This window comes from Sapajus apella, unplaced genomic scaffold (assembly GCF_009761245.1).
Source record: "Sapajus apella isolate SASKATOON/1434 unplaced genomic scaffold, GSC_monkey_1.0 scaffold4, whole genome shotgun sequence".
Classification (NCBI taxonomy): domain Eukaryota; kingdom Metazoa; phylum Chordata; class Mammalia; order Primates; family Cebidae; genus Sapajus; species Sapajus apella.
Window position 1 is genome coordinate 57307007 of NW_022436944.1, and position 17810 is coordinate 57324816.

The window sequence follows — 17810 nt, forward strand, 5'->3', positions numbered from 1 at the left end:
AATCTTTAGAATGACGAGCCCAATTCCTGTTCAACAAAGATTGCTCCACCGTCAGGCCACCCCCTCCCCACTATCACCTCACCTTCACCCCACCATCTGATGACTGCTCAAAGGGATTGTAACCAATAAATACTGTGGGGAACCTAAGCTCAGGGCCTTCACTGCCTCCATTACAAGTGATGGTCCCTGGTCCCACTTTCATTCTTAAGCTGTCTTTTTCTCATTCCTTTTTTGCCACTGAACTCGGGGAACCCATGGGTGGGGTATGGGGGCTGGCTCCCTACATTCTGGCGCCCAACTGTGGGGGCTCAAGAATTTTGGTGAAGGCACACCTGAGCGTGGTAAAGAGGAGGAACGCCGGACAGAGGACTCCCAAGGACGAAACTGATCAGCCCTACAGGTGAGTCGGGCACTCGGAAGGATACCAGGGTAACAATGGGACAAACTGAAAGCAAGGATGTTACTTATTCACACTTAGTGAAGCACCTCTTAAAAAGAGGAGGAGTTAAAATTAGTACTAGCCACTTGCTCTGTCCATTGTGTTCAATGAGTCTGTGCTTTCTTACTCCGTTCTTCTGTTGCTTTCTTTGACTTTCATTGCTTTATCAAGAAGGAGCTGGGGAAGAACGAGACTATAACCGGGATGAGGAAATTAAAGACAACCCAGTTAAGAGAAAAGAAAAAATAAATGAGGAAAAAGAAGGAATCCGTCTGTCAGCCCCTCCTCAGTATTTTATCAAGGAGTTGCCAGAACCACTTGACATTCCTCCATTAGAGGAATTAGAGGCCGTTTCAAAAGTGAAACTTGCTGCTCCAGCAGCAGCATCCAAGCCAATAGGCTCAGCCCAAGGCCAGCAAATGTTGCCCGGGTGCGGGAAGTGAGCAGCACAAGCGAAACGCCAGCAAAAGGGTGCAAGTAACAAGCAGCCGCTGGGCGGGGCCAGCACGGCTGCCATCCTGGGACCCGTCGCTGCAGCCTCTGGTTCCATGGGTGTCCCACAGTAAAATTCTGTGTGTTCTTTGTAAACAAGTGACATCCAAAATTGTAATTCTCTGCTAAGGTTTCGGTAAAATTTAAATTTGAATAATAACTACTGTGTTATCTCTAAGGTAACTCTTTTAAAATCCAATTTAAGTAAAACAGTAACCTCCAAAGGGAAAAAAAATTACAGTTAGTTCACAAATTAGTTAAAAAGCAATTAAAAGCTAAGCATGTAAAACCACACATTACCCTTTAAAAACTTTAATCCAAATTAAATATTTGTTAAATTAAAAAGTAAAAATGTTGTGCCCCTTCTCAAAAAGTTAAAAAAAATTGTATGTAAGTATAATAAAAATATATGCATGAAAAACTAATTAAAAATAGTCTTTGCTCTAATAGTCATTGTTTTTCAAAACAGTTTGCCAGTTTAAAGTCCACAAACTTGATGAGCCTAAAACCTCAACTGCAAAGTTTAAGCCATTCTACCTGTGGCTTTAAGCACCTGGTTAAATACATTCTTTGAGTCTCTGCCTCCAAAAATATTTTCAAATTTCCTTTAAATTTCATGTCATCAATTTCGGCCTGCCATCTTAATAAATTATGCAGTCAACTGCTAAGTTATAATCCTAATATCATCAAAATTCCTTTAAAACAAAAAAGCAATTCAAAGCAGTATTGCACTTCTCCATACCTAATATTTTATCACAGTTTACTAATGAGTCAACAAAAAAAAGCTGCAGTCTAATAAAAACCACATAATTCAATCCATCTAAGTTTAACTCAAAAAGCAAAAATTAAAGCCCTAATTCTAACATTAAAAACTTTTTCCGCTCAGCCCATAAATACAGTAAGTAACTTGGCTTACTCAGTTTATCTATTACGAAATATTAAAACAGCTTTAAAAAGTCTAATCTCAAGCCCACAGCTACAACGTCACTGCTTAACCAAAACAAATTTTTTTTTTTTTTTTTTTTTTTTTTTTTTGAGACGGAGTTTCGCTCTTGTTACCCAGGCTGGAGTGCAATGGCGCGATCTCGGCTCACCGCAACCTCCGTCTCCTGGGTTCAGGCAATTCTCCTGCCTCAGCCTCCTGGGTAGCTGGGATTACAGGCACGCGCCACCATGCCCAGCCGATTTTTTTTGTATTTTTAGTAGAGACGGGGTTTCACCATATTGACCAGGATGGTCTCGATCTCTTGACCTCGTGATCCACCCGCCTCGGCCTCCCAAAGTGCTGGGATTACAGGCTTGAGCCACCGCGCCCGGCCCAAAACAAAAATTTTTAATTAGCCGGGCGCCGTGGCTCACGCCTGTAATCCCAGCACTTTGGGAAGTCGAGGCGGGTGGATCACGAGGTCAAGAGATCGAGACCATCCTGGTCAACATGGTGAAACCCCGTCTCTACTAAAAATACAAAAAATTAGCTGGGCATGGTGGCACGTGCCTGTAATCCCAGCTACTCAGGAGGCTGAGGCAGGAGAATTGCCTGAACCCAGGAGGCGGAGGTTGCGGTGAGCCGAGATCGCGCCATTGCACTCCAGCCTGGGTAACGAGCGAAACTCCGTCTCAAAAAAAAAAAAAATTTTTAATTAAAAAAAATTTATGCAAGTAAACTGTATAAATGTTGTTTTAAAAGTCTAAGCACGTTTTAAAACAGTAACTGTAAAGAAACTTGTGTGTGTAAACATATTGGTTAAAAGTTAAAAGGGTATCATCTAGTTTTTCTATAAACTAGACATTAAAGTAAAGCACACGTTTTTTTAAAGTACTAACCTCTTTACAAAAATTCTAAAAAGTCTCTTAGCACAGTTACCAACACTAAAATTTCCAGTACACCAGCACCAGCCAAAAAACTGCATATTCATTAAAACAACTTAAGCCAGCCTAAAAAAAAAAAATCTGCAAAATAACGCAGCTTCCTCAAACCACACAAGCCCTAAACATCACCTAAAACATACTAAAAAAAAAAAGCCCCCAAAACGCAAAAAGCTAAGCAAATCCTGCTTAAAATTGGTTTATTTTTTATTCTCTGACTTTGCCTGAAACCTGTACTTGCTACGTTCTATCAAGCCCATCCTCTAATCTACATTTTTCTGCCCTGTAACTTAAACTAACACCCCCTTCTAACAACACAACTGCTTAATTAAAAAAATTAACTTACCCTCAGTAAAGTTCCTCCTTAACGGCATACAGTAAACTAAAACGCCAACACTACAGGTCAAACACAAAACTTTCATAGTTCCACTTGCAGCTTTTCTGGTCTCAGCCATAGTCATCCTGGCTACGACCAGCGTTACAGCGGCATCTATTACTAAGTCAGTACAAACAGCTGCTTTTGTAAATCCTCTAGCCAAAAATAATGAAAAGGTGTGCAAAATCAGCTCTCCTACTTAAAACACCATTCCCGAAAGTCGCTCTTTAACTAAAAACAACTGTTGCTAATTATACTCATAATTTTCTTATTTGTTAATCCTAAAATGCAACGCCAAAATAGAAGCAAAACCCACCTCACCAAACCAACCCGTGGCTAAACGCATCAGTAACCACCAAACAACAAAGCCTAACTTTATTTTATTTTTTTAAAAAAGGCACGATCTCCGCTCACTGCAACCTCTGCCCTCCAGGTTCAAGTGATTCTCCTGCCTCAGCCTCCTGAGCAGCTAAGATTACAGGTGTGTGCCTCCACGCCCAGCTAATTTTTGTTTGAATAGAGACGGAGTTTTACCATGTTGGCCAGGCTGCTCTTGAACTCTTGACCCCAAGTGATCCACCCAGTCTGACAGAGTTACGTTTTAAAGGGGTTGATCAGGCTGGATCTTCTGGGGAAGGTGACATTCAAGCAAAGACTTGATGGAATTGAGAGACTGAGACATTTAGAGATATCTGGGCAAAGGATTCCAGGCACAGGGAAAACACCCTGAGGCAGGAGGGCGTCTGGTATGCTGGAAGAAGGGCAAGGAGGACAAGGCCAGTGTGGCTACAGATGAGAGCAAGGGAACTAGGAAGAGGGGGCGGGGTGATCATGAGAGGAGAATAGAGGTAACCGGGACCAGGTCCTGTTGTGTCTTGTAGTTCACCTTTTATGGCCGGTAGGGCTGGGCACGGTGGCTCACACTTGTAATCCCAGCACTTTGGGAGGCTGAGGCGGGTGGATCACCTGAGGTCAGGAGTTCAAGACCAGGCTGGTCAACATGGTGAAACCTAGTCTCTACTAAAAATACAAACAAACAAACAAAAATTAGCTGTGTGGGGTGGTGGGCGCCTGTAATCCCAGCTTCTCGGGAGGCTGAGGCAGGAAAATTGCTTGAACCTGGAAGGCGGAGGTTGCAGTGAGCCGAGATGGCGCCATTGCACTCCAGCCTGGGCAACAGAGCAAGACTGTCTTAAAAAATGACAACAACGCAAAAGAATTCAGCTTTTACCTTGGGAGAAATGGGGAGCACTTGCAAGGCTTCAAGCCAGGGAGGGGCCTGATCTGACTAACGTAAGAGAATCCTCTGACTGCTGGAAGACGTCACCGTGGGGGGGACAAGGGCTGGAGCAAGAGCCCAGGGGGAGACTCCTGCAATACCCAACTCAGGTGGGAGTGGATGGTGGCTCAGACCTCGGAGGCAGGAGTGGAGTGTGGAAATTGGTAGGGTTCCAGATACATTTTGAAGGTGGAGTCAACAGGAATTACTGGTGGGGGCTATAAGAGAAAGAGAGGAGTCGCTCCCATTAACTGAAAGGGGGAAGGCTGAGGAGGAGCAGGCACTCTATTTCGGACCTGTTTGAGGAGCTGGCGGGGCCGCCAGGTGTGAGGCTTTGCCAGCCCGGTGGCTCCCCCGGCGCCTTACGCCCGGCTTGTGCTGGAGCGTGGTTTTGGTGGTGAGCGTTACAAGATGGGAACGCTCCCGGAATGTAGAAATATCCCGCTGTGGGCGAAAGTTCCCGAAGACCTGAAAGATCCAGGGGTGTTCCCGGTCCGGACGCGGCTGCTGGGAGCCATGTTTGGCCGGCACGGATCTCGAATCCCTTACATCGAGCAGAGAAGCAAGGCCATGCTCCAGCTGAAGGCTCTGGAGTCTTCAGACCCCACTGAGGTCGTGGTTCATGGCTCCTATTTATACAAGCTCGGGACCCCGTGGACGTCCAGTCCATGGCTGAGTGGCACCGCCAGCGCCAGGAGCGAGGGATGCTCAAACTTGCAGAAGCCATGAATGCCCTGGAACTAGGCCCTTGGATGAAGTGAACCAGCTTCCAGCCAGGATGAAGGCCAGGATGTAGAGATTAGGCTGTGGCCAGAGCTGGAGTGATTTCTCCAGCTTGGTTTAAAATCTGCTCCAGCCTGAGGAGTTAAGGGAAAATCATCTGTTTAGGGGTCTCTGCCCTTAGGTCTGAGTCTTGTTGTGAGTATCTCTTTGATGGCTGCCAATAAAAAGGTTTTTCTTTTTTAAATAATAAGCTTGAGGTGCCATACAAGCAAGAATGTCAAGCACATGATGGATGTACAAGTCTGGAAGGAGATGGGGGCTAGGGATGAAGTCTGGGAGAGGGTTCAAAACATGTTTAAAGTGTCCATGAACTCTCACATTTTGCAAATGGGATTATATTCTGGTATAATCTTTTTGGAGGGCATTTTGGCAGTATCTCAACTACTAAAAATGTACACACCTTTGGCCAGCCCTTCTATGATATTGTCTCACAGAAACACTAGACAGCTATGCAAACTATGCACAAACATGAACAAGGTGGCTCATTACTGCATTTTTATAGGAGCAAAAAAACAAGTATTTCTCCATGAGTTGCCATAGGACGTAAGTAAAAAACACAAATGGCAGGACAATATCCATGCGTAACATTATTTCACTAGTTTTTGTTTTTTTTTTTGAGACAGAGTCTCACTCTGTTGCCCAGGCTGGAGTGCAGTGACACTATCTCAGCTCAGTACAAGCCTCCCAGGTTCAAGCAATTCTTGTGTCTCAGGCTCCCAAGTAGCTGGGATTACAGGCATATGCCACCACACCTGATTATTTTTGGTATTTTTAGTAGAGACAGGGTTCGTCATGTTGGCCAGGCTGGTCTTGGACTCCTGGCCTCAAGCAATACACCCGCCCAGTCTTCCAAAGTGCTGGGATTACAGGCATGAGCCACCACACCCGACCTGTTTTTAAACAACTTTTTAACTGTCTTGACAGATATTAGTGTTTGTGTAGGCAGAAAAAAATGGCTGAAAGTAAGCAGAAATACTCTAATAATTTTGGGGAAAGGACTGAGAGGAGGACACTTCCTTTTTATTATTTATGCACTATTTGAATTTGTTTTTATACACAGGTGTCCAAACTTTCGGCTTCCCTGGGCCACATTAGAAGAATTGTCTTGGGCCACACCTACAATGCACTAACACGATTGCTGATAAGCTTAAAAAAATGGGGTCCATGCATAATGTTCATGATATCTACACCACAAATAAGCAAAATCATCCTTGCAATCAAAAAGTTGGACATTTGTGAAACTCTGAAATTTAAGTTTAAAAAAATATGAAAAACAAAGGCCAGGTGCAGTGGCTCGTGCCTGTAATTCCAACATTTTGGGAGGTGAAGGCCGGAGGATTGTGTGAAGCCAGGTGTTTGAGACCAGCCTGGGCAACACAAGGAGACTTTGTTTCTACAAATAATTTTAAATATTTGCTGGGCATGGTGGTGCAGGACTGTGGTCCCAGCTACTCGGGAGGCTGAGGCAGGGGTGTTGCCTGAGCCCAGGAGGTTGAAGCTGTAATGAGCTGTGATCATACCCCTGAACCCCAGCCTGGGTGACAGAGTGAGAACCTGTCTCAAAAAGAAAAAAGCAGTGAAAAAAAAAAACAAGTAATGGCCAAAAATGTGTGTGGGAGCCCAGACGTAAACAAACAAACAAAAATGCGGTCAATAGAACAGGTTATAAGATGAAGACAGCACCTCACAAGGAACTCCCTTTGTGCTGATGAAGTCCCCAGGGGAGGGGAGCTGAAGACTGGTTCCAAAAGTGACCTGAGCCCTGTTACCCGTGCAGGGTCGCAGCCATTCATTTCTATTCAGTTAGCCAGGGAGCAAACAAAAATCGAATGCCGGGCATGGTGCAATCAGGGATGAATCCAGTTTATCAAGCAGAGAGATACTGGTAGAACAGGAACCCGAGGGTGGAGACAGGTGATACGCAGAAGAAATGGGAAGGCAGGGAAGAGAGTGTATCAGTCGGAGGAAGTGGGCAGCAGCACCAGAGGCTGCTGAGAGGTCAAGGGAGATGAGGACCGAGGGGTGGCTGTTGCCACTGGAGGGACCAGAGGGTGCTGGTGACCTCGGCCTGGAGCCAGGGGGTGGGAGGGGTCATGTAAAGCTAAGGGAGACCTCTCCCAGGCTACTCAGACTCTGTGACTGTCTCTGAGGCTATCTAGAGGCAGGATGGAGAAGCCAAAAGTATGACAAGGGTGCGTTGTCCTGTCCTTCCTGGTAACAGGGAAGGGGGCCATGGAGCCTCCTCCACAAGCAGAACTGCTCCTAAGTGACAAGACCACCCAATTGGGGCTCCATTTGCCTCATTAGAGCAATGGAGGTCTGCTGCACTCCTCTTCCTACCCACAGCTCCCTCCTGCACTACTGGGGGCTTGCATGCATGTGGAAAATTGGAGAAATGCCTGTTTGCCAAAGCTCCCTCCACTTCCCTCCTCTTCCCCCACCATAGCCACCCTTTTAAGTCAGCCCTGGGAGGACAGACTTGAAGAAGAGGACTGCATAGACCCTGGAGTAAACTCAGGACATGGACACATACTTTTGGGGTCCCAGGTACCTAGAGGGCAGGCATGGGGCACATCATCTTGGCCCTGTGGTCTCTTACTCTGTGGGAAAGAGTGCAGTTGGGGGACAGCCAGAGATGGGCCTTGCACATACACAGTCCATGGCAGGCAATCCTGGCTTCTCAGCTCTCAGGACAGAAAAGGTACTGGAAAGGACAAAAGAGAGAACCAGGCCCAACCAACAGAAGTAGAATTGGAAGTAGCACAGGCATGTGGGCAAGTATCCGAGCACTCATCTCTGGAAGTGGTTTCAGGATGCACGGCAAACAAACTCACCGTGGAGTAGAAAGTGGTTATATCGCTTGTGAACAAAAGCTATCATGTGCAAATGACAACAGTCAATATGATGTCACGCTGCTGCCCTGGACAAACAATCCTCTTCCCCAGTCTCAGGGATGATCTCATCACCCCCTGATTGCACACATAGGACACCTGGGCGTCATTCCTGGTGTCTGTTTCTCACCTCCCATTATCCATCAGCAAGTCTTGTCAATTCTACTTTTTGGATGTGTCTCTAATCCAGTTCCCTGTCTCTCATCCAATCTCCCTTCATCTCTTTCCTAACCATTGTGTTAGTTTCCTAACTGAACCTCCTGATGCCTCTTGCCTCTCCTGTCTATTCTTACAGCAATCAGAATGATCTCAGTAAAACAGAGCTGATCATGACATCCCCAAGCTTAAGACCCTTGATAAGCCTCCTCCTGCACTCAGAAGAAAGTCCAAATTCCCTAATGTGGCCTACCAACCCACTTACAATCTGGCCCCAACCTATCAGTGTCATTCCTCCACCTTCACACTTTTTAAGTTCCACTCCTCCTGAATTTCTTTCAGTCCTTCCCACATTTTAAGATTTCTGTAGAGATGGGGTCTCCCTATGTTGCCCAGACTGGTCTCAAACTCCTGGCCTTAAGTGATCCTCCTACCTCAGCCTCCCAAAGTGTTGGGATTACAGGTGTGAGCCACCACACACACCATGCTCTTATTCAAGTACTTTTTTTTTTTTTAAGACGGGGTTTCACCATGTTGGTCAGGCTGGTCTTGAACTCCCGACCTCAGGTGATCCGACCGCCTTGGCCTCCAAAGTGCTTGGATTACAGGCGTGAACTATCACGCCTGGCCTCAAGTACTTTTTTTATTTTTTGCCGTTCTACTAACTGTGGAGTTGTATTGCATTGTGGTTTTAATTTCCACCTCCCTGATGACTAATAATGTTTGTCTACTCATTCTTTGAAATCTCTGCTTGGTTTTCATTTATTCCAAGAAGTAATCGCCCCTTCTACAGACTAAGTTCCTGTCCTCCTTTGTAGTTCCATGACAAACAATATTTATCTCCACCTTAGCCTTAACCCACTGAAGTACAGCTGTTTTCCCATTACCTCCACACGCACCACCCTCATCACAAACACACACATACACCACCGTGCACTTCCCGAAGGCAGAAGATATTACAAGACACCATACTTCTTTGGTATCTTCAGCTACCAGCACAGACCTGAAACACAACCCTAATACAATAAATATGAGTGGGTGAACAACTGCTGAACAAATTAAAGAATGGATGAAGGTAGGTAGGTACCAGGTTTTGCAGACAGGCCTGGCTGTGTCAGTTAAACCTTTCTCCTGGGTCCTTACATTAGTAAGCTCACTTTTAAAGAGACGAGGCTGAAGACGCGAACGGTTACGACGACCACAGCGATGACGTACTCCGAGAGAAAGGCAAGGCGGAAGGGGCGGGGCCGGAAGCGGAAGGGCCGCAGGGCGTTAGCGGCGTCTCCGTCGCCATGGAGACCAGGAGCTCCAGCGCACCGAGGTCTTCAGCGTCCCCGACCTACGAGTGCCCGGGGACGATGTGGCCGCCAGCTTCGCCACCGGCCGGGTCCAGCAGCCCCAGCCAACCCACCTGGAAGTCCTCCTTGTCTTCCTCTCTCGCCTGCTCCGAGGGCTTCCCCCACAGCTTCGCAGCCAGGCCGCGCCGCCTCACGCAGCTCGAGCTCGCGCCGCGCCCGGAGCCGCAGCTGCTTCGTCTGCGCCCCTCCTCGCTGCGCACCCAGGACATCTCCCACTTGCTCACCGGCGTCTTCCGCAACTTGTACTCGGCCGAGGTCATCGGCGACGACCTGAGCGCAAACTTGATCAAGGCCCGCGGCAGCGACAATGAGCGCCACGAGGAGTTCGTGGACCAGCTGCAGCAGGTAACGCGGCGGTGGTAACGCGGCGGTAGCGTCGCGTCTGCGGACGGTGCTGAGGACTCAGCGTTCGGCACGCGTGAGCACCTGCCGGGTACCAGGTGCTGTTCCAGGATCTGGGGCTGCAGCTGAGAAACAGCCCATCATGCCAAAGTGGGCCCGACATTCTAGTGGAAAGACGCACTAGCCATACACACACATGGGTATACCACGCACGTGCGGCACGTGTCTACAGCACCTATCTATATTTCTCTGGACACATATGTTATATATTGCATATATCAATGAACAACTGCGGCGAACCGCTGAATAGTTGCTCCATGGAGATGATAAAGCCAAAAGTCACGCCGCTTTGGGGTGCCTTTTTATCATAAACCACAGTCTTGACTGGGCCAGTCATGCGCAGATTTTAGGAAGCGTGTCTAGTCTCTGGAACAGCAAAAACCAGCTGACGTGGGGCCTCTGTGCTGAGTCAGCCTCTGCTGGCCACACTACTAAGGATTCGCTTAAACTTGTGGGCACTCCTCCCCAACCGGATCCTTTACTCCTGTGTGCCTGCCTCCTGCCTCTCAGATCTTCTTCTCCATTCCATTCTGTTCTCTACCCGCCCCTTAAGTGACATGCATCTCTTGTCCTTCGCTTCAGTCATTCCTTCACTTGACACATTTGTTGGCTGGGCGCGTGGCTCACGCCTGTAATCCCAGCACTTTGGGAGGCTGAAGTGGGCGGATCACCTGAGGTCTCGAGTTTGAGACCAGCCTGATCAACATGGAGGAAATTCTGTCTTTACTAAAAATACAAAATTAGCCGGGCATCGTTGCAGGCTCCTGTAATCCCAGCTACCCGGGAGGCTGAGGCAGGAGAATCGCTTGAACCTGGGAGGTGGAGGTTGCGGTGAGCCGAGATCTCGCTATTGCACTCCAGCCTGGGCAACAAGAGTGAAACTCCATCTCAAAAACACAAAACAAAACGAGACACATTTGTTGAACGTCTGCTGGATGTCATGCTCTGTTCTACGAAGTGGGAATTCGGCAGTGAATAAAAACGCCAGTGTTCAGGCACACACACACTCACACATGCAACCTGTCCTCTGTAGCTTTCAACCTAACTGAGGTAGCTAGATGTTAACAAAATGAATACCCATACAGTATGTGAGATAGTCTTAAGACCAGCCTTGCCCCCTCCATGGGCCATAGGCTTCTTGAAATGCAGCCAGAAACCCCGGCTAAGACCCTGTACTCTAATTCCTGGGTCACCACATTCACTCTGCTAAGACTTCAGCCTACCCAGGCCAGATCTCGCCCTTGTACTTCTGACTCACATCCCTGTCATTCACATAAGCCGGAATATATGGAGCATCATAAACCTATAAACACCACAACCAGTCACCCAGTTCACTGGATTCTACTCAGTATCTGTCCCGCAAGAAGCCACTACACCAGAGTCTGAATTGGCAAAGAGTGATCCCTCTTTTAGAAAAAAAAAAAAAAAAAAAGGAATACCCTTTTTTTTTAGACAGGGTCTGGCTCTGTTGCCCAGGCTGGAGTGCAGTGGCGTGATCACAGCTCACTGCAGCCTTGACATCAGGGGCTCAACTGATCCTCCCACCTCAGTATCTGGAGTAGCAGGGACCACAGGTGTGCACCAGTATGCCCAGCTAATTTTTTGTTTTTCAGAAATTGTGAGACAGGGTCCCACTCTGTTGCCCAGGCTGGTCTCAAACTCCTGGCCTCAATCAATCTTTCCACCCTGGCCTCCCCAGGTGTCTGTATTACAAGTGTGAGCCACTGTGCCTGGCCCATATTATAAAAATCTTAATTTAAAAGCTGAAATTAATGTAAACATTTGAAGTTTTTAAATTGCAGAAAATTTAGAATGCAGAAAAGTTTAAAGAGTGATCCTGTAGAAATACAACTATGCAAAGATAAGTCGACTTTATAAATTATGGTATATTCACACTACAGAATACTATGAAGTTGTTAAAAAGAATGAATTATATCTGCATTATGGAGCTAACATTTATTTATTTATTTTTATTTAATTTATTTACATTTTTTTTAGATGGAGTCTCCCTCTGTTGCCCAGGCTGGGTGCAGTGGCACAATCTTTGCTCACTGCAACCTTTGTCTCCTGGGTTCAAGCGATTCTCCTGCATCAGCCTCCCAAGTCGCTGGGATTACAGGCATGTGCCACCATGCCTGGCTAATTTTTCTATTTTTAGTAGAGATGGGGTTTCACCATGTTGGCCAGGCTGGTCTGGAACTCCTGACCTCAAGTGATCCGCCTGCGTCAGCTTCCCAGAGTGCTAGGATTACAAGCGTGAGCCACCACGCCTGGCCTCCCATTTATTAATTTAGCAAAAAGCCATAGAACAATGTTAGGATAATTCCATTTTTTATAATATGTTTAGTTGCGAAGAAAGCTAAAAACTTTTACAACAAAATGTTAGCAATACTCTTACAGGACATTTAACTTTTTCTTTTCCCATTTCTGTATTGTCTGAATTTTGCCATGTACATGAATTAATTTTGTAATTACAAAAAAGAAACTTTGAAAAGAGCAGGCATCTGTTATTCCACTTTTGCAATGTTGCTTTTCTTATACCCGCATTCCTCTCCCTCTTTCCTCTGTCATCATCTGTTCTTTGCTTTTCCTCAATTGTCTCTAGATGTCAGCGCCACATGACTGGAAAGGACTCAAATTCATTCTCCCTGGGAGAATCGATAATCACTATTCCATATGAGTGTCTGCATTGACTGAGTTTTCCCTCAGATGGCCCCCTTGGCTGCTGGTCCTCCCTAGGTCCACCTATAGAAATACCGCATGGTAGCCGGGCGCAGTGGCTCAAGCCTGTAATCCCAGCACTTTGGGAGGCCAAGGCGGGTGGATCACAAGGTCAGGAGATCGAGACCATCCTGGTCAACATGGTGAAACCCCGTCTCTACTAAAAATACAAAAAAATTAGCTGGGCATGGTGGCGCGTGCCTGTAATCCCAGCTACTCAGGATGCTGAGGCAGGAGAATTGCTTGGACCTGGGAGGTTGAGGTTGCAGTGAGCCAAGGTCGCGCCACTGCACTCTGGCCTGGCGCCTGGTGACAGAGTGAGACTCTGTCTCAAAAAAAAAAAAAAAAGAAAGAAAGAAAGAAATATCACATGGTCTAATGACTAAGAGCAGATGCTCTGGAACCGTGTGCCCTGGGTGCAAATCCTGGCTCCTGCACATACCATCTGTATGACCTTGGGTTATCCTTACATCTATATGCCTCAGTTTCCTTATCTATAAAATACAGATAGTAACAATATTCACCCCATAGGTTCTGAGGAGTAAATGAGTCAATACAGTAAAGCGTTTACAACATTGAGTATTTACAATATGGTAAGCACTCAGTAAGTGATGGTTGGTCTTATTATTGGTAAGTTATTATTTGGATAAGATGCTAATTTCTGCATCCAAAAGTCAGGGTCAGAGATTGTCAGCAGTCCCGAATAAAAAGATACATGCCACAGAACATAATACTTTATATCTGAGGACATGTCCCAGACCATTGTCTCCTGAAAGGCGTTTCCTGACCTCAAGAAGATGTAGCTATTTCCTCTTAGCAGTCCTTATATCCTAATTCAGATGCCATTATAGCACTTTTAAGAGTTTATTCCACCTATTTGTATCCTTGCCAGGCTCCTCCTGTTAAACCGTAAGCTCTCTGAGACCAAAAACCATATCTGACTCATTTCCCCAAATGTAAATTGTAAATACACAATAAATCTTATTTTATTTTATTTATTTACTTATTTTTTTGAGATTGAGTTTTGCTCCTGTTGCCCATGCTGGAGTGCAATGGCATGATCTTGGCTCACTGCAACCTCTGTCTCCTGGGTTCAAGTGATTCTTCTGCCTTAGCCTCCCACATAGCTGGGATTACAGGTGCCTACCACCACACCCGGCTGCACAATAAATCTTTATTAAAAGAATGACTAAATAAATATCTTTGTGGTCCCACTAACTTTAGGAATACAATAAGGAACACTGTCTCCCTACATAAACTACGTTGTTTTTTTCTTTAAAAGAAATGGAGTTGGCCAGGCATGGTGGCTCATGCCTGTAATCCCAATACTTAGAGAGGCTGAGGTGGGAGTATCACTTGAGTTCAGGAGTTTGAGACACCATCTCTCTTTTTGTTTTCTTTTCTTTTTATTATTTTTTATTTTTTATTAAACTTATAAAAACAATAGAGATGGGGTTTCACCATCTTGGCCAGGCTGATCTTCAACTCCTGACCTCATGATCCACCCACCTCGGCCTCCCAGAGTGCTGGGATTACAGGCATGAGCCACCATGCCCAGCCTGAGACACCATCTCTACAAAAATTTAAAAATTTGCTGGACATGGTGGTGTATGCCTGTAATCCCAGCTACTTGGAGGCTGAGGCAGGAGGATCCCTTGGCCCCAGGAAGAGCAGGCAGTGGTGAGCCATGATTACGCCACTGTACTCCAGGCTAAGCCACAAAGCAAGACTCCAGCTGTAATAAATAAGAAAGGAAAAGAAGGCCAGGCGGTGGCTCATGCCTGTAATCCCAGCACTTTGGGAGGCTGAGGTGGGTGGATCACCTGAGGTCAGGGGTTCGAGACCAGCCCGGCCAACATGGTGAAGCTTCGTCTCTACTAAAAATACAAGAAATTAGCTGGGCATGGTAGTGGGCGCCTGTAATCCCAGCTGCTCCAGAGGCTGAAGCAGGAGAGTCGCTTGAACACAAGAGGCAGAGGTTGCAGTAAGCCAAGTTCGTGCCATTGCACTCCAGCCTGGGCAACAAGAGCAAAACTGTCTCAAAAAAAAAGGAAGGAAGGAAAAGAAAGAGGCAGGGTCTCACTGTGTTGCCCAGGCTGGCTTGCACTCCTAGGCTCAAGCCATTCCCTTGCCTCAGCCTACCAAGTAGTTGGGACTACAGGTGCACACCACCCTGCCTGGCTAATGCAGACTCTCTTTCATATTACCTGTACCAGTGAGCTCTCTGCTTCCTGCGTTAAGAAGTCTGAACCAGAAAATATGGATCAGAAATTTGGCTGGTTGACTAGTCAATCTGTAATTAGTCTTGGGGGCCCAACAAGCCTTGGCAAATGCAGCAGGTTGCTCTGGAGAGAGTATTGCCTGTCACAGTTTCTCTGTCTGGGCCAAAATGGCGAGGGCTTTATCCCCCTGCCTCTCTCGGTCACTGGATGTAGGTGCTGCAGAAAGGACATGGTCTCAGGTGAGTCCTTTTCAGCAGCTTAGGTAGACTGTGAATCGGCTGTCTGCTGAGCACGTTCCCTGTAGCTAGGGAGCACGTCCTTCCTTGAATGTGGTTTTGGGTGGCACCACAGGAAGTATGCTAACTTGTATCTGGTGTTTCACTGTTCGGATGGCAGCTGTCTTTACTGTGAAGTCAGGAGACAGGTTACCAAGCTTGAGTCTGTTACTGCCTTTACTGTGAAATCTGTAAGTCATTCCCCTCTATGGAGCTCAGTTTTCAGATCTAGTAGGTCAGACCAGATGGTTGCAGTAGTTCTCTGGCTATTCTGTGCCTCACTGGAAGCCCTGGTGCTAGGGTGGGGCTGAGTAAAGCTAAGTAATGCTAAGTAATCTAACCAGGTTTCTGTATGTTTGATCATCCCCCTGCCAGATTCGGGAGCTCTATAAGCAGCGGCTGGATGAGTTTGAAATGTTGGAGAGACATATCACTCAGGCCCAAGCACGGGCTATTGCGGAAGAAGAGCGGGTCATGAGCCAGGTCAGAGTACAGGACCTTGAGAGCCTCGTCAAGTTGCCTCCAGGTGTGCATAAAGAACTCCCATAGGCTGGGTGCAGTGGCTCATGCCTGTAATCCCAGCTCACTGGGAGGCTGAGGGGGGCGGATCACCAGAGGTCGGGAGTTTGAGATCAGCGTGGCTAACATGGTGAAACCCCATCTCTACTAAATATACAAAATTAGCTGGGGGTGATGGCACGCACCTGCAATCCCAGCTACTTGAGAGGCTGAAGCAGGAGAATCGCTTGAACCTGGGAGGCGGAGGTTGCAGTGAGCTGAGATCGCGCCACTGAACTCCAACCAAGTCTGGACTGTCTTACTCTGTCTTACTTTGGGCACCAGAGTAAGACTCGGTCTCAAAAAAAAAAAACCCCAAGAATTCCCGTATGCTGGCTCCTGATTCCCCAGCTGTTAATGTTTGACTGTATTTGCTTCATTGCCCACTCTCTAGGCTTTTTCTGCACATTTGGAGAGCAAGTTGCAGACATGGTAATACGAGTATTACCACAAAAGAATATTTCATTACCACAGAACACTTCAGTATGTGTATCTCCAAAACAGGGACGCTCTCCTACATAACCACCATGTAACCCCCGCAACCGGGAAATCAGTTTCTGTGCAGCACTGACCTCTGACCCACAGACACCCGTCAATCTCAATAGCAAAGAAAGACTCTCTAAAAGAAAATAACGGGCACTGTATTGGGAATGCACATGCCATTGTAAACTGCGCGTATTCAGGGAGGTAAAGGAAGACAAAGGCTTTTAAAGGAAAAAGAGGGGGTCACACAATGGTTTTGAGGTCATTGTTCTTGGCTGAAGAATCAGTAACAAGGGTAGTACCAGTCTGAGGTTAAACAGGCAGTTTCTGGGCAGATTTTGTTTTCTGCGTAAGGTTGCGATGACCATTGTGTGAGGCTGTGTGTGATTTTTGTGGCATAATATGGTTTGTCTGAGTTCCCACCCAAATCTCACCTTGAATTGTAGCTCCTGGAATCCCCACGTGTCATGGGAGGGACGTGGTGGGAGGTAATTGAATCATGGGGGTGGGTTTTTCCCTTGCTGTTCTCGTGATAGTGATAAGTCTCATGAGATGTGGTGGTTTTATAAAGGCCAGTTCCCCTGCACCCACTCTCTTACCTACTGTCATGTAAGACATGCCTTTCTCCTCCTCCGCCTTCTACCATGATTGTCAGGCCTCCCCCGCCACGTGGAACTATGAGTCCTCTTTTACTTTACAAATTATACAGTCTTGGGTATTTCTTCATAGCAGTATGAAAATGGACTAATGCAAGACGTCTTTTGTGATAATTCTTGTTATCAGGCATTCATGCATGGCTTTCCCCAGCACCATGTGTCAGGGTTTTTTTTTTTTTTTTTTTTTAAACACAAGTGATTCCATTTTGATTTGGACAGCTTTTACATCCTATTCAAATTTTACTGACTGCCCCACCGTTGTTTTTTTTCCCTCTCGGGCTCAGGATCCTGTCCAGGAAGTCATGTCACATGCAATTGTCACGTCTCTTTTTTAGGTGCCTTCATCTGGAACAATCCCTTGATCTTTTCTTGTCTTTCATCTTCCTGACAGTTCTTGACAGGACTTATATTCTGTAGGATGGGGATGGTGCTGTCTGATGCTTCCTCATGACCAGACTCAGTTGTGTATTCTGGGCAATAACTTCACATAAAGTTATTTCTTGTTCATCTCACTGCAGCGCACCAGGAGGCTCACGTGGTGTTAACCTCCATCCCCTGAGTAGGCAGGTGTCTGCCAGGATTTTCTGCATTAAACTCTCCAAATCAAATTATAATGGATTAGCATTTTATAGAGTGTTATTCTCAGATTACACCAATATCTTGTTCCTCGTCAAAGCTCCATCACCAAACCACCAGCATTCAGTGAAAACTCTTTTCTTAATACAGAAGTTTAAAGTGTGATCCTTTAGAAATACAACTATGCCAAGTTAAGTTAACTTTATGAATTATGCTATATCCACGCTATGGAATACCGCAAAGTTGTTAAAAAGAATGAATTATACCTGCGTTGTAG

At 46.3% G+C, this 17810-nt stretch overlaps 1 protein-coding gene and 1 pseudogene across 2 annotated transcripts in view; both read left to right on the forward strand.

Moving 5' to 3' along the window:
• The first annotated feature begins 4754 nt into the window (after positions 1 to 4754).
• LOC116544221 lies at positions 4755 to 5293 on the forward strand (annotated as a pseudogene).
• Positions 5294 to 9553: 4260 nt separating this feature from the next.
• Positions 9554 to 17810, forward strand: part of DLEC1 (DLEC1 cilia and flagella associated protein) — a 51383-nt gene continuing 43126 nt past the window's right edge. For both annotated transcript variants that reach the window (XM_032270288.1, XM_032270295.1), the window contains exons 1-2: positions 9554 to 9985; positions 15636 to 15786. In XM_032270288.1, coding sequence (XP_032126179.1) covers positions 9575 to 9985; positions 15636 to 15786 — 562 coding nt within the window. In that variant the 5' untranslated portion in view covers positions 9554 to 9574. The remainder of the gene's footprint in view (positions 9986 to 15635; positions 15787 to 17810) is intronic.